General features: G+C 50.3%; 1 protein-coding gene across 1 annotated transcript; it reads right to left on the bottom strand.

Moving 5' to 3' along the window:
* Window positions 1–7,599: 7,599 nt before the first annotated feature.
* On the bottom strand, window positions 7,600–9,288 carry LOC120662074 (aspartyl protease AED3-like). The gene has a single exon (XM_039941161.1). It carries the CDS (start codon window positions 9,217–9,219, stop codon window positions 7,882–7,884), a length of 1,338 nt encoding a protein of 445 aa, XP_039797095.1. The 5' UTR covers window positions 9,220–9,288; the 3' UTR covers window positions 7,600–7,881.
* Between the last annotated feature and the right edge of the window lie 4,102 nt (window positions 9,289–13,390).

Raw genomic sequence — 13,390 nt, 5'->3', positions numbered from 1 at the left:
TCGGTGAATTTCAATTCCCAAAACAAATGAAGCTTCACCGAGATCTTTCATATCAAAGTTTGAGGACAAGAATTTCTTTGTCTCCAATAGCAGACCAACATCTCTACTAGCAATTAGAATGTCATCCTAATACAGGATTAGGAAAATAATTTTTCCACTCCTGAACTTTGCATAAATGCAATTGTCCTCCTCATTTTCTTTAAACCCAAATTTCCTTATGGTTTCATCAAACTTTAAATACCACTGCCTAGAGGCTTGCTTTAATACATAAATGGATTTCTTTAAGCGACACCCCATATGTTCTTTTCCTTTCACGACAAAACCTTTCGGTTGTGCCATGTAAACATTTTCATACAAATCCCCATTAAGGAATGCCGTCTTTACATCCATCTGATGTAACTCTAAGTCATAATGTGCCACCAATGCCATTATAATCCTGAAGGAATCTTTACACGAAACCGGAGAAAATGTTTCGTTATAGTCTATCCCTTCTCTTTGCGTAAAGCCTTTTGCCACGAGTCGTGCTTTGAACCTTTCTACATTCCCTTTGGAGTCATGTTTTATCTTGTAAACCCATTTACAGTCTAATGTTTTGGCTCCTTTAGGAATTTCCTCTAAGTCCCAAACACCATTGGAACTCATTGATTTCATCTCATCCTTCATAGCTTCCAGCCATTTAGATGAGTGAACACTTCTCATGGCTTCTTCATATGAAGTGGGATCACCCTACATATAGACTTCTTCTGTATTATAAACTTCATAGTCGCTAGAAATAGCCGACCTTCTTTCTCTTTGTGACCTTCTAAGGGCCACTTCTTGTGGCACTTTTTGTGCCTCAACTTCTGGCACATTTTCCATAGGGGGCTGTAGCTCCTCCTACTCATGTCCAACCGTGGGTTCAGGCGGTTCCTGGATGACAGGTTCCAAACCTTCGCTCACTGTTGGTATGGGTGGAGTTGCGACAGGTGTTGTCGCCGTAATATCTGGAATAGTTGGCGCAGCAACAACCGAAGAAGGTACTGGCGTCACTATTTCAGGAATTTTTGGTGCAGCATCAACAGGTAGTGAAAAAATGGCTCTTGAATCATAGGAGTAGGCACATAGACCCGCTTGTCCTCAAGGTCAATTTCTCTAGGTACCATGCTCCCCCTGATCATTTTATTTTCTAGAAAGACAGCATGTCTCGTTTCTACAAACTTTGTTTGTCTGTTTGGATAGTAGAAATGAAAACCTTTTGACTTTTCAGGATAGCCGATAAAATGACAGCTTACAGTTTTGGGATCCAATTTTCCAATACTTGGATTAAATACTTTAGCCTCAGTTGGGCTCCCCCAGACCCGAAGGTGAGTCAGTGAGGGTTCCCTTCATGTCCATAGCTCATACGGTGTTTTGGGCACCGATTTGCTTGGCACTCTGTTGAGAATATAGATGGCGGTTTTTAACGCCTCCATCCACAAACTCAATGGCAGTGTGGAATAACTCATCATACTGCGCACCATATCCATCAGTGTACGATTGTGTCTTTCAGCTACTCCATTTTGCTGAGGCTCCCCCGGTGTGGAATATTGTGCAACTATACCATTTTCCTGTAAAAAACTTGCAAAAGGTCCAGGAACTTGTCCATAATGTGTATGTCGACCGTAGTACTCCCCTCCACGGTCTGACCTTACTATTTTAATTCTCTTGTCAAGCTGATTTTCAACCTCAGCTTTGAATATTTTAAATTTATCCAATGCCTCAGATCTTTCTTTAATTGGATAAATGTAACCATAGTGGGAGTAATTGTCTGTGAATGTTATGAACGAATCATAGCCATCCACACTTTTCACAGGAAACGAGCCACATATATCAGTGTGGATTATTTCTAATGTTCCTGCACTTCATTTGGCACCCTTTTTAATTTGCTTTACAAATTTTCCTTTAATGCATTCAACGCATTGTTCAAGATCAGAAAACTCTAGCTGAGGAAGAATTTCACTCTTCACTAATCTTTCAATTCTCCCCCTCGAAATATGGCCTAAACGACAGTGCCATAATTTCGATGAAGTATCTTGAGTTCTCTTTCTTTTCTTTGTTTCTTTCTCTGACAAGGATTCATTCACATTCACATCACATATAGAATGCACTTTATCACGCATAGATTGTAAATAAAGATCATTTTAAAGGAAAGCATCACCAATACAATTATTATCAAACCATAGTTCACATTTGCCATTCGCAAAATGACAACCAAAACCATCTGTGTCTAAGCGTGATACACTGATCAAGTTTCTTTGAAGCGAAGGGACAAATAAAACATCTTTTAATACAAGCATGAAACCATTAACTAGCTCGAGGAAGACATCGCCAACAGCTTCCACATCTGCTTGTACTCCGTTCGCGACTTTAATGTGTCTTTCGCTTCTCTGCGTAGTCCTTGTCGAACGGAATCCCTGTAAAAAATTTGCAATATGCACAGTTGCACCAGAATCAATCCACCAAGTAGATTTAGAAAACTGTATATACAGGGATTCATTAACAAATGAAATTACATTCTCACCATTCTTTGCCATTATCATCTTTAAGTAGCTGGGACAATCTGCTTTACGATGCCCCTTGTCATGGCAGTGGAAGCACTCATCTTGAGCTGGAGGGCGCTGTTGCTGATACTTCTGTGGCATAGGAGCTTTGTCTTTGGACCTAGGGGAAGAAGCAGCATGGAAGTGCCTTTTCTTGTTATTATGCACAAAATTGATAGACCCACCATTCTGTTTCTTGAGTCTATCTTCCTCTTGCGCACACATGGCAATTGCCTTTTCCATATTCCACTTCTCTGGCTGTGAGTTATAGTTTACAACGAATGTTGCAAACTCTTTTGGTAGAGAGGCGAATACCAGGTGCACCATAAACTCTTCCTTGAGATCCAAGTTCATTGATTTGAGCTTGGAGTTCAAGGCGCACATCCCCATGATATGATCTCTTATAGTACCGACATTGCCATAGTACCTCTTTGTGACCAACTGCTCTATGATCTGTGTGGCATATGTCTTTGAAGAACCAGTAAACTGGTTCTTTATCTTTTCAAGGTACTCTGCAGCTGAATCACACTCTCCAATTGAACCCAAAATGTTAGGATCAATTGTGTTCTTTATCACTGTCACACATTTCTTGTTGGCATTATTTCACTTTATCTTTTGGAGATCATAAGCCATCTTTAAAGGAGCATAGTCCCTTTCTTTTTCCTGCCACTCAGCATCAGTGTCAGATTTCCCTCTCACTAGAGCCGGTGGCTCAGTGGGCTTTGGAGTGGTGATCATCTCATCCACCTCTCCACAGACGAAAGCAAGATCAACCTTCTTGATCCATTCGCCATAGTTGTCTCCTTTTAGAGTTGGGATGTGATTGATGAATCCCATCAAGTTCATCCCTGCTGAAAATTTCAAAAAAAATAGTGAGAACATAATAACAACAATTGCATGTAATAATTCCAACGTTGGTAAAAAATAGAACATACAACTGTTTATGCAATTAAATCTATATCACCGTTGGGTAGAAATAGAAATAAATGCACAAGAACTATACGAAAAAATTATGACATTGATATTAACAACGTTGGTCAGAAAATAACAATATCATAATGCACTTTTCAAGTAATCTCTTTTAAACATGCTCTACAATTTAATTGTCCCGTTGGTTCGAATTAAATTAGAGAGCAAAAACTTTAACCTTTGCAGCGGAAACATGTAAAACACATTTATTCAGAAGCAATATGACTGTACAACTTTACTTTTCTCTAAACAAATTATCTCGTTGGTTCAAATTTGAATAGAGATCAAAACTATTCACAAAATAATAAGAAAATGCTTCTGAATAAAGATGAAATTTGTAAGGTAATCGTGACTGTGCTCACGGCCCAAACGGCCTTTCGGCCCAGATCTGGGCGATCCGCGCCCGCCTGGGCCCGCGGCCCAACAGCGGACGGCCATGCCGCCAAACCGGCCCGGCGTCGTGCCCCTCTTGGGCCAAAATTGGCCCTCTCACCGCCGCGTCGCCCCTTGCCGTCGGATTTGAATCCGACGGCCGCCCGCGCGCGTCGCGCGAACAAAACCGGCGACGGGCGGCGGTCCCCGAACCCTAGGGTTCATTCTCTCCCTCACCATCTTCTCTCTCCACGAAACGGCGGCGACGGCCACTGGCCATGGTGGCCGGGCGGAGCGGGCAGGACGGCGCCACCGCGGCTTGCTCGCCGACGCGCGCGCTCGCCGGAGGGGGAGCGCGCCGCCATTGAGATGGCTGTGGACGGAGCCATGCTCTCGAGCCCCCGCGCGCGCGACCCCGGCATCCCGGAGCGGCAAGCCGGCGGCTCCTCTGTGCTGTGAAGTCCAGCGAGCGGCGGCGCAAGCGCGTCCCGCGCACCGGCGGCGGCAGTGGCGCGCGGACCTGGTAGGTCCCTCACCCTTTCATCTCTAGGGTTAGGGTTAGAACTTTCTTTTCTTTTTCGATTTGCATCGATTTGCTTTTCTGTGCTTTATTTCTTTCGATTCGTGGACGAATCCGTCTTTTCCCCTACTGGATCTATGCGCTAGCAAGGCGACTGATACCATTGTTTGCTTTAGGATCACACTAGTGCACGGATCAGTGAGGTTTCAACCTTCTTTTCTTTACATCAAGTACAAGAGTCCCTAGATCTATTACATAAACGAAAAGAGAATGAACACAGTGAGGGAGTAGAGAGGGAGAGACCATCACCACCAGCGCTTGAACTCGATCCGGCGGCCATCTCTGGTTCGCTGATGAAGATCTGCTCTAGGGCAGCAGCGAGTGACGCAGCAGCTTCACGGTCGCGGCGGCGTTATTGTGGACGACGGCGCCAACGGCGACGAGTCAAGGACAATGGCGGCGGCGGCGGTGGAGACGCCAGTGGAGTCGAGGACGACGACTGGCGTGGCGCAGAGGCGGCGGCTTCTTGTTGCGTCTGCGCACCCTCAGATCGGGCTAGGGTTTTTTGGTGGGTTTGGCGGCGCACGGCGAACCTCGTGCTGTGTGCCGCCGGCCTCCACCTCTCTATATAGCGCAGCGCAATGGGGGCCCACCAACCATGTGTTGGGTTGGGCGCCCCCGATCAGGACGCGGATTAAGAGCCTAATAGGCCGTTGGGCCTATTAGGAAGGAGATCAATCCAACACCAAGTTGTTGCAAGGAGCCCTCAGCACCGAGCAGCTTTCAAAAACCAATTTTTGCTGGTGAAAACAACCCCGCAAAGTTGCACTGCAGAATGCTTGCAGGTGATGATGCCAATCCCAGATGACCTAGTACGTTTGGTCGACTTTTTGTTCTTTAATTAGCTCCTGATTTTGTGATGTTGCAGCATGACAGCCCCTGCATATCTTATAACAGCCAGAGGCATTATAAAATTAGGGCAGGAGCTGAAAAGATCAGACAGTTGTGTCCCCCATTTTTTGTGCGTGTCGTTGTGGAGTTGTGGCCGGCAACTGTCAACACCGAACCTTCTCATGAACGCAGGAGCGCATCCCATTGGTCGCCGGTGATCCTGTCATGTCAGCGAAAAATCTAAACGGCAAAGCTCGAGAAAGCAGCTGGTAGCATGAACAAAAATAAAGAGGCAAGAGCCAGCGTAGCATGCATGGCAAAAAAAAAAGTGGACAGAAAAGACTTAGCATTTCTTTAGGGACAAGATATTGTGCATGTTGATCTGAACTATATGTATCATAGATGTATACCTGAAAGAATCTGCAATCATTGTAATATATGTTGCGTGCATGTTCTCTACAATATCGTGTACATGCGTGGCAGCAATTATCGGTAGTACCTGTCGGTCCATTTTTTTTCGTTAGGATTATTTCATTCATTTATCTTCTGCAGAAAAAAAGTGAAATCAGAAGAAAAAAAGAATCTGAAGTTTGTTTGTGTACGTTTTAGTTTGCTGCTACAGCTGGTACTAGTAGCATCTTAGCTGCCTCGCTACACGCCTGCCAAAGAGCACGGGGCCGGAAAATGGTGTGGCCCAGGGCCCCAGTCCCCAGATAAATGGAAGCTGTCTTCGTCTCTCAAAACAAATCAACAACCCATGATGATCAGTGCATCTCTCTCTCTCTCTCTCTCTCTCTCTCTCTCTCTCTCTCTCTCTCTCTCTCTCTCTCTCTCTCTCTCTCTACTCTGTAATGCAGCGTGTTTCCATGCAATTTTGGCATGAAATTCCTACGAGATTTCTGCCTTCTCCAAACATGGCAATGGCACATCAGGTGATGCAGCATGGCCATGAGGGAGACCGTGGATGGCCCAGAGTTTGGACTACGGGGTACGGTCGTAAAGCGACATTGTACCTTCCGTATCGCCGCTGCCTTGCCCTTGCTCGCCGGCCTTTTAACTTTTTGACCCTGACATCCTGCCTGCGTTCAGCCATGGCCGGCGGTGCTTTCTTCGCCGTACCCCCGAGGTTAAAAACTGGTGGCGCCGAGCTCGTCGTCAAGGACGACAAAGTTACCAGGTGAATTTGAACTTTGAAAGCCAGGCGATACTGCATGGGTGAAAAGCTTCGCTCAAAGACGATGCCCAATGCAGGGCAAAATGGGCAATGATTGGAAGCTGAACTCTTTTCCCACTGGATGGTCCGATCGAGCTTGAAAGTTTGTGACGAGCTCTTGCTGGTTTGTTCGTGGGACACCGGGCATGCACAGTCACGACGTCCAGAAACGAACAAGCGGGTGCGACAAGCGGATACAACACTTGCATACACTGCAGTAGGGACAACAGGAAACAGGTTTGTATGCAGATGATACGGTCGCCAAGGCTGACGCTTTGCCGGATGAATCGACAAAAGGATAAACAGAGTGAAATGATGGGCAGTTTGAACAGAGTGAAACGATTTCGCATTGGTTGGCATACGGCCCAGTACAGCTATGCAGAGATAATGGACCGATCAAACTTCTTCGGTTCAAGCTTTCCAGCCCAACTCGTGTGATCTGACTTGGAGCCAGAAAGCTCATTCCCCAGCCTTTCGCTTATCGCTCAGCCAGACAGTTTAAACAAAAGCCCATCAGCTTCCCAGCCGAAAACCTCATTTCACAGCATCCTCATCATCGCTCCCTTCACGGCTTACTATGAAGTTATTAGGCACAAATAGGGATGGTAAAGAGTCTTAATTTTTAATCTAGATAATTTATGGACCGAACTTTAATATTATATAATTTTGAGCTAAAAAAATTAAGAACCAAGTTGGATTGTGAAGAGAGCATTAGGGTCATGGCCTATTACCACCCCTAAGCATAAGGCTTTTCAAAACAAAACATAAAACAAAGGAAGAAGTTAGGGAAGATTATTAAGATTTCACAAAATACCAAACAAAATTTATAGGATGGAGTAGCTATCACCGGAGCAATTGATTCTGGTCGTTCACCACGTCAAATATTCAGATGATGGTTGATGAGGCAACGAAAGGCCCAGTTCACTGGATTATTTCAGACTTCGCTTATTTTGATGATGCTTAAGTTTGCTTTTCTAGAATTTGAGTTCATTTCGTTTTATGTAATATCGTACTTGTAAGAACTCGGTTTTGTTTCTCCTCCCTTAAATAACATATATAGCAGTGCTCATGCATGCTTTAAAAAAACAAACTGAATTATTCCAGCCCATAATTAAAAAATAAATAAGAACCGGCATACATCACGCAGTACATGCACTTCAAAGTTCTTAAGACCCCACCACCTCAAAGTATGAATGCAGCTAGCACTGAATCAAAATCAACGCGAGGAAATATGAATCCTGAACAGAAGAACAAAACATCCTGACGGACGGAGACGCTCACTAGAGTACTAGACTAAAAAAGAATTGGAAACCAACAACGATATGATGACCAATTGCAAGCCATAGAAGAAGAAGAATCTAGGCGGCGGTGCAGCGCTCGCGCGCGAAGCCGACGCGTCCGTTGGGCACGTCGAAGAGGACGCGGTGGTTCTGCTGCTGCATGCTCGCGATGACGTTGAGCACCGTGTTCACGCCGTCGGGCGCCGCCGCCATGGCCAGGCAGCTGGTGGTCCCGTACGTGCTGTGGATCACCACGTTCTCCTCCGGCAGCGTCACCTGCATCCCGTCGAACAGCAGCGTCACGGCCGGCCACTTCACCGCGGGGTCGCTGAAGCACGTGTCGAACCCGCCCAGCGACGACACCGGCGCGCCCACGCGGCGCCGGACCTCGTCGCGCACCGCCACGTACGCCGGCGCCACCAGCCGGGTGAACATCGTGCCGGAGTCCAGCACGGTGCCGGCGCCGGTCGCCGCGTCGAAGGCCAGCGCGGCCGCCGGGATGGGCACCACCTTATTTCCCACTCGGATGCCGGTCATGTTCACGTAGTAGAGCGACGACCGGTGCGGGTTCGCCAGCAGCGGCGTCGTCTTGATGCGCTGCGGCTGGCCCTTGCGCCCGAGCCGCAGCGTGCCGGAGAAGTTGAGGGACTTGAAGCTCGGGAGGCAGTACGAGAAGGTGGCCTCGTACATGTCCTTGGTCTGGGACAGGAAGGACAGCGGCCCGCGGCCGAGCCCGAGGAGCCCCTGCGGCGGCGCGGCCGTGCCGGTGGCCCGCTGCAGGCAGCCGAAGGTGTAGGTCTTGACGACGTCGTTGGCGACGGCGAGGGAGTCCTGCGACAGCGCCGCCACCAGCGAGGAGTCCGCGTAGGTGAGGCTGAAGCCGCAGGCCTTGCTGTTGGGCGGGCACGATGCCGCGTTGGGCGCCTGCGCACACAGCGGTGAGCCGCAGGCCACCGGGCGGTACGAGGTGGAGGCGGCCGGGTTGAAGGGCGTGGAGGTGGGGCAGCCCGTGCAGCCGGCGCAGGGGATCCACGCGGCGTCGTTGCTAGTGTCGACGGCGAGCAGGAGCTGCTGCGCCGGCGTGCCGAGCCGGGCGCGCACCACGTAGGTGGGCGTCTGCAGCAGCTGCCGCCCCGACGCGATGGGCGCGTACGCGCGGCCCCGGACGGCCAGCGAGTCCAGGTACAGCAGCCGCGACGCGTCGCGCGCCGCCTGGTCCGCGAGGAACCCCGCCCCCGACGGGGACGCCGCCCCGGGCCCCAGCGGCGAGCACGGCCCGAACGCGTGCGACACCTGCAGCGTGGCCCCCGAGTCCGGCGGCGTCGCCGGGCACGACGAGTGCGACGCCGCCGCGCCGGCAGCGAGCACCAGCAGCAGCATGGGCAGCATCCTCATACCCGTCTTGCAGCCGCGCATCGTTCAACACCGAGCACCACGACTGCAAAGCAGATGACGAGGTGCGGCGGTGGCGTGACGCCGCCGGTGGGTTGAGCTCTATATAGTCGCGGTCGCGGAGCAGCACGCGAGCCGTGACGCAAAACAACACGGAGGCCGGCGCCATGGCGCGCCCGTGAGGTCCTCCCGTGGACGTATTGTGCCGTACTGGCCAGGCTAGGCGCGGTAAGCCGGTGACCCACCACGGCACTGCCTGCCATTCCTGCACGGCGGCAGCTCGTGAGCGCGGCCTGTCGCTTCGGCCAGCGGACGCGCTCCACGTATGCCCTCCTCCGCGTCGGCTGCAATTTTTACGGTGGCTCGTCACAGGCTCACAGTCACAGGACGCTTGTCTTGGCACGGCGGCGCCCACGCGCGTGGCATGTACGGTGGCTGCAGGATCAGTGGGTGCTCAACTGCTCATGGACTATGCAGGCTCTTGCCATCTTGCGAGGAGGTCAGGAGGAGAGCATCGAGCTTTGGAAGAGATTGGCCGGTGCGTGGACATGGTGGACTCCGTTTGGGACAGTAACCGTGGCATTCCGTTCCGTACGAGGGAGATGCCGAATCGAGAGTAGCAGCCATGCATCCGCGCCATGATGATTTGCCGGGAGCACGCCGAGCCGAAAGCCACTGGGCCACAAGCCCACAAGGTTGTTGGCCTGCGCCGCGCACGGACCCATCGGCGGCGAGGCGAGTGCGCCGGCAACGGGCACCGCCAATGCGGCGAAGAGATGATGAGCTCTGACGTGTGCACTTAGCGGTCAAGTGAAAAAGCGGTGGATGCCTTGTTTGGTTATCAGTAGCACGGGTAGCGCAACGAGAGAATTTTTAATGCATGAAGTACTAAATGAAGTTTATTTGTAAAATATTTTTAGGAATGAGTATAACTTTTCACGACGAATCTAACGATGGTAATTAATCGATGATTGGCTACAGTAATACTACAGTAACTAACTTTTAATCGTGCAGTAAAAGCCTTCATTAAATTTATCTCGCAAAATAGCGCAAGAATTGTGAAGCTAGCTTTACAAATTGTTTTTATTTAATATTAATAATTAATGGTCAAATTTTGTGCGTTGGGTACGTCCCCTTTCGCCGCCAGATTCTTGGGCCTGGGGCTCGAGCCATGTCGGCTTGCGGTTGTACCGGGCATCTCGCCAGAGTTGCTCCCGTGTCGCTTAGCGTGTGCTCGTGTACTACCCGCGGGCACGCTATGCTCCAAAGCAGGCTGACGCCTTGCATTGCCCTAGCGGTGAAGGGCCGTGCCTTGGGCTTGTCGTGTCGGCACACAACTTCCGTTTCCGCGTCGCAAAATCTCGTGTTAACAGGCCAGCTCGTGTGCTCGAGGAGAACAAACTTTAGAATGTCCGGTGGCCGCGGCCTGTGCGAATTGAGTGCCCAAGCTGGGCCAACGCATATGCAAGGAAGGGTTGTGCGGGCCGTGGGCGCGGGCTGTGGTAGGCCGAATACACTCAACGGCGTGGGCTGGTATGGTTTTCATGTGAACCGAGAGAGGAGAGAGAGAACACCGCAAACACGACGTTCCGATCTGAGCTGACGTCGCAGAATCTTCACCCCCGGGCCTGCGACGTGGGGCCTCTTTGGCAGGGTCCGCCGGCTCCAAATCCAGCTCCAACCGGAGCCCTGCCAAAGGGTTGAAAATGCAGGTGCTCCAAGTACAGAGCTGCAGCTGGAGCTGCAAACAGCTTACATACGAGCGACGGAGCCAGTGAAACGAGACTTCTTGCGGCTCCATCCGAGGCCCACGTCCACACCCTCCACGTGCCCCTTAACTTCTAATTATTTACAACGATTTTGCCACTCCCCCTTTTCCTGTCTCAGGAGCCCGAGCGGATGGCCGGCGACGCAAGAGCTCGATCGGATGCAAGCGCAGCAGGTGCAGCGGCTGGCCGCGCCGAAGCTCGAGCGGCGGCGAGCGCGGTCGGTGGCGGTGGGCGGCGACCGGCCCCGCGGGAGCCCGAACGGATGCGGGTGTGGTAGGTGGCGGCGGCCGGCCGCGCGGGAGCCCAAGCAGCGGCAGGTGTGGGCGCGGTGGGAGCAGAGAGCGGTGGTGGTCGGCGCAAGGGAGCAAGGAGACGACGGGCCGGGCCGGCTGCGAGCTGCGCAGGAGGGCGGGCGACAGCTGGTGGCAGAAGCTTCTTCGCGCGATGGGGATGGATGAGGCAGACGGTAGTGGATAAGGAGAGAGAGAATGGAAAGAAAAGGAAAAAAGAAATAGAAAGAAAAGAAATAAATAAGAAGAGTGGAAAATTAAAAAAAAGGTATTGTGGTCATTTTACACTTTTCACTGTATTTTAACATCTGCATGAAGCTGTTGTGCCAAACGTTTCTCCAAAATGGTTTCGGCTCCATGAGAGAAGCTGCTCCATCTAAAGAGTCAGAGCCGGAGTTTTTTTTAAAAGCCCCCGCCAAACAAACCCGTGCTCCCAGCTCTGCTGCGCCGTACCGTACTGTAGTGTAACGCGTCATGGACCACCCGGCCGGCGTCTCGAATCGGCCGCTCCGCGCCACCGGCTTTCGGATGTCTCGAGTCCTGCCGCCTGAAAGAGCAGCGCAGAGGCACGGGGGACTTCAGTTTCTCTCAGGCACTTGTGCTGCCGCACCTTCAGCACGCTGCCATTTCTGTTCCGATCATTCAGGCAACCCCATGTCCCCTTCTCCTCTGTTTCCGGACAAACCAAAGCTGTCTTGCCATGGGTTGGAACAGTATACACTGCACTGTTCTGCCAAGTGTATATTCTCTCTCTCTCGCGCGCGCGCGCGCGCGCGTGGCAGGTGTATGGCCTCCATACATCGTCTTAATCAGCGGACAGGAGCAGGACAACAGAGCATGCAAATGGAGTCTGAAGATCTTCATTTCCTTCGTCTCAAGTGTCTGAGCTCTGAAGAATGGAATGTGACAGACCAGTCCCCCAGCTTCAATTTTGTCGATTCAGAATAGTCCAAAGTAGGCTCCGATTATGACGGCAGGGACAGAAATGTTCAAAGCGATGCATGCCTCGGGATCATAGTTCACAGGTCACTCAGGTCAGCAACGGATGGCACAGCACTGGAACAGAAGGCTTTTGACAATTTGACACCTGGATTATGTGAAACTTAGTAGTTTGTAGTTGCCAACGCATACATAGGCTTGAAAGGAGTAAGATATGCGGGCAATCAACAGCTCTCTAAGATGCCAAAAAATGTCAAACCAAGGTGATGACGTTGCCGCTTGACGAAGGGAACCCATTCCAGAAGAGCCCAAGCTTCTTCCGTCTTCTGTTCTTCACCACCTACTGACCTTTCCACCAACAACTTGCACGTCGCAACAAGCATCCGATCTCACAGCCAGTTCAGCCCAGGATCACACGAGTGGTTCGCCGTGACGTGTGATTTACATTTTACTACGCAAATGATTTGAGTGGCATCTTCTCCGGATTCTGATGCGAGCAGAGCCCGCCGAACAGGACAGAATATTCAGAAGGCAAAGGCAAGTCAGCTTTCTTCTGCTCCTCCCACATGTTATTATTTTTATCTTGTGGATTGAGATTCTGTGTCCAAACCACGTCACCATGCGAAAGATTCTCCCACGCAGCAGTTGTGAAATATTGTAACCAAACCATATTACTGTGGCATGCATCTCGTCCAACCTCTCAGATTTTTATCAGATCAAATAAAACAAAACTCTTTGAATGGCTAAAATGCGTCGACTCCAAATATAGTTTTTGGCTTCATTGTCCTTTTCTTAAGTTGGCCAAGGCCGGCGACTCCCAATGAATTGTTGTACCATCATTGTTCGTCTACATGACTGTTTAGATCGTTTGCATGCCGTGTACACGCTACTCGATGGGTAGCCATGTGGGCCGTGCAAAATCGTTTCGATCATTTAAACGGCCGTGTATACCGACTTTTTTTTCTAAACGATGGGTGACCGATCGTTCACTGTTTACCATTTAGACTAACACTGTGTACGCTCTGCTTGTTTTACTTGGTCACGCACCAACCTAATCAACCTCGTTAGTAAGACAAACTATATGTTTCAGTTCTGACAAAAACGATTCGATCTAGTTTTTTCTTTTTCCCAACACAGAGCGATTCTCTTGTTGCCATGAAGTATACATCTCCAATACCGAGATTCCGAGATTGCCGT

The sequence above is a fragment of the Panicum virgatum genome, chromosome 2N, assembly GCF_016808335.1.
Source record: "Panicum virgatum strain AP13 chromosome 2N, P.virgatum_v5, whole genome shotgun sequence".
Lineage (NCBI taxonomy): Eukaryota > Viridiplantae > Streptophyta > Magnoliopsida > Poales > Poaceae > Panicum > Panicum virgatum.
This window is presented reverse-complemented; position numbering and strand designations above follow the sequence as displayed.

Bases quoted from the DNA above. Each gene is read 5' to 3' on its own strand.
- LOC120662074 (XM_039941161.1), bottom strand. From the start codon at position 9,219: ATGCGCGGCTGCAAGACGGGTATGAGGATGCTGCCCATGCTGCTGCTG.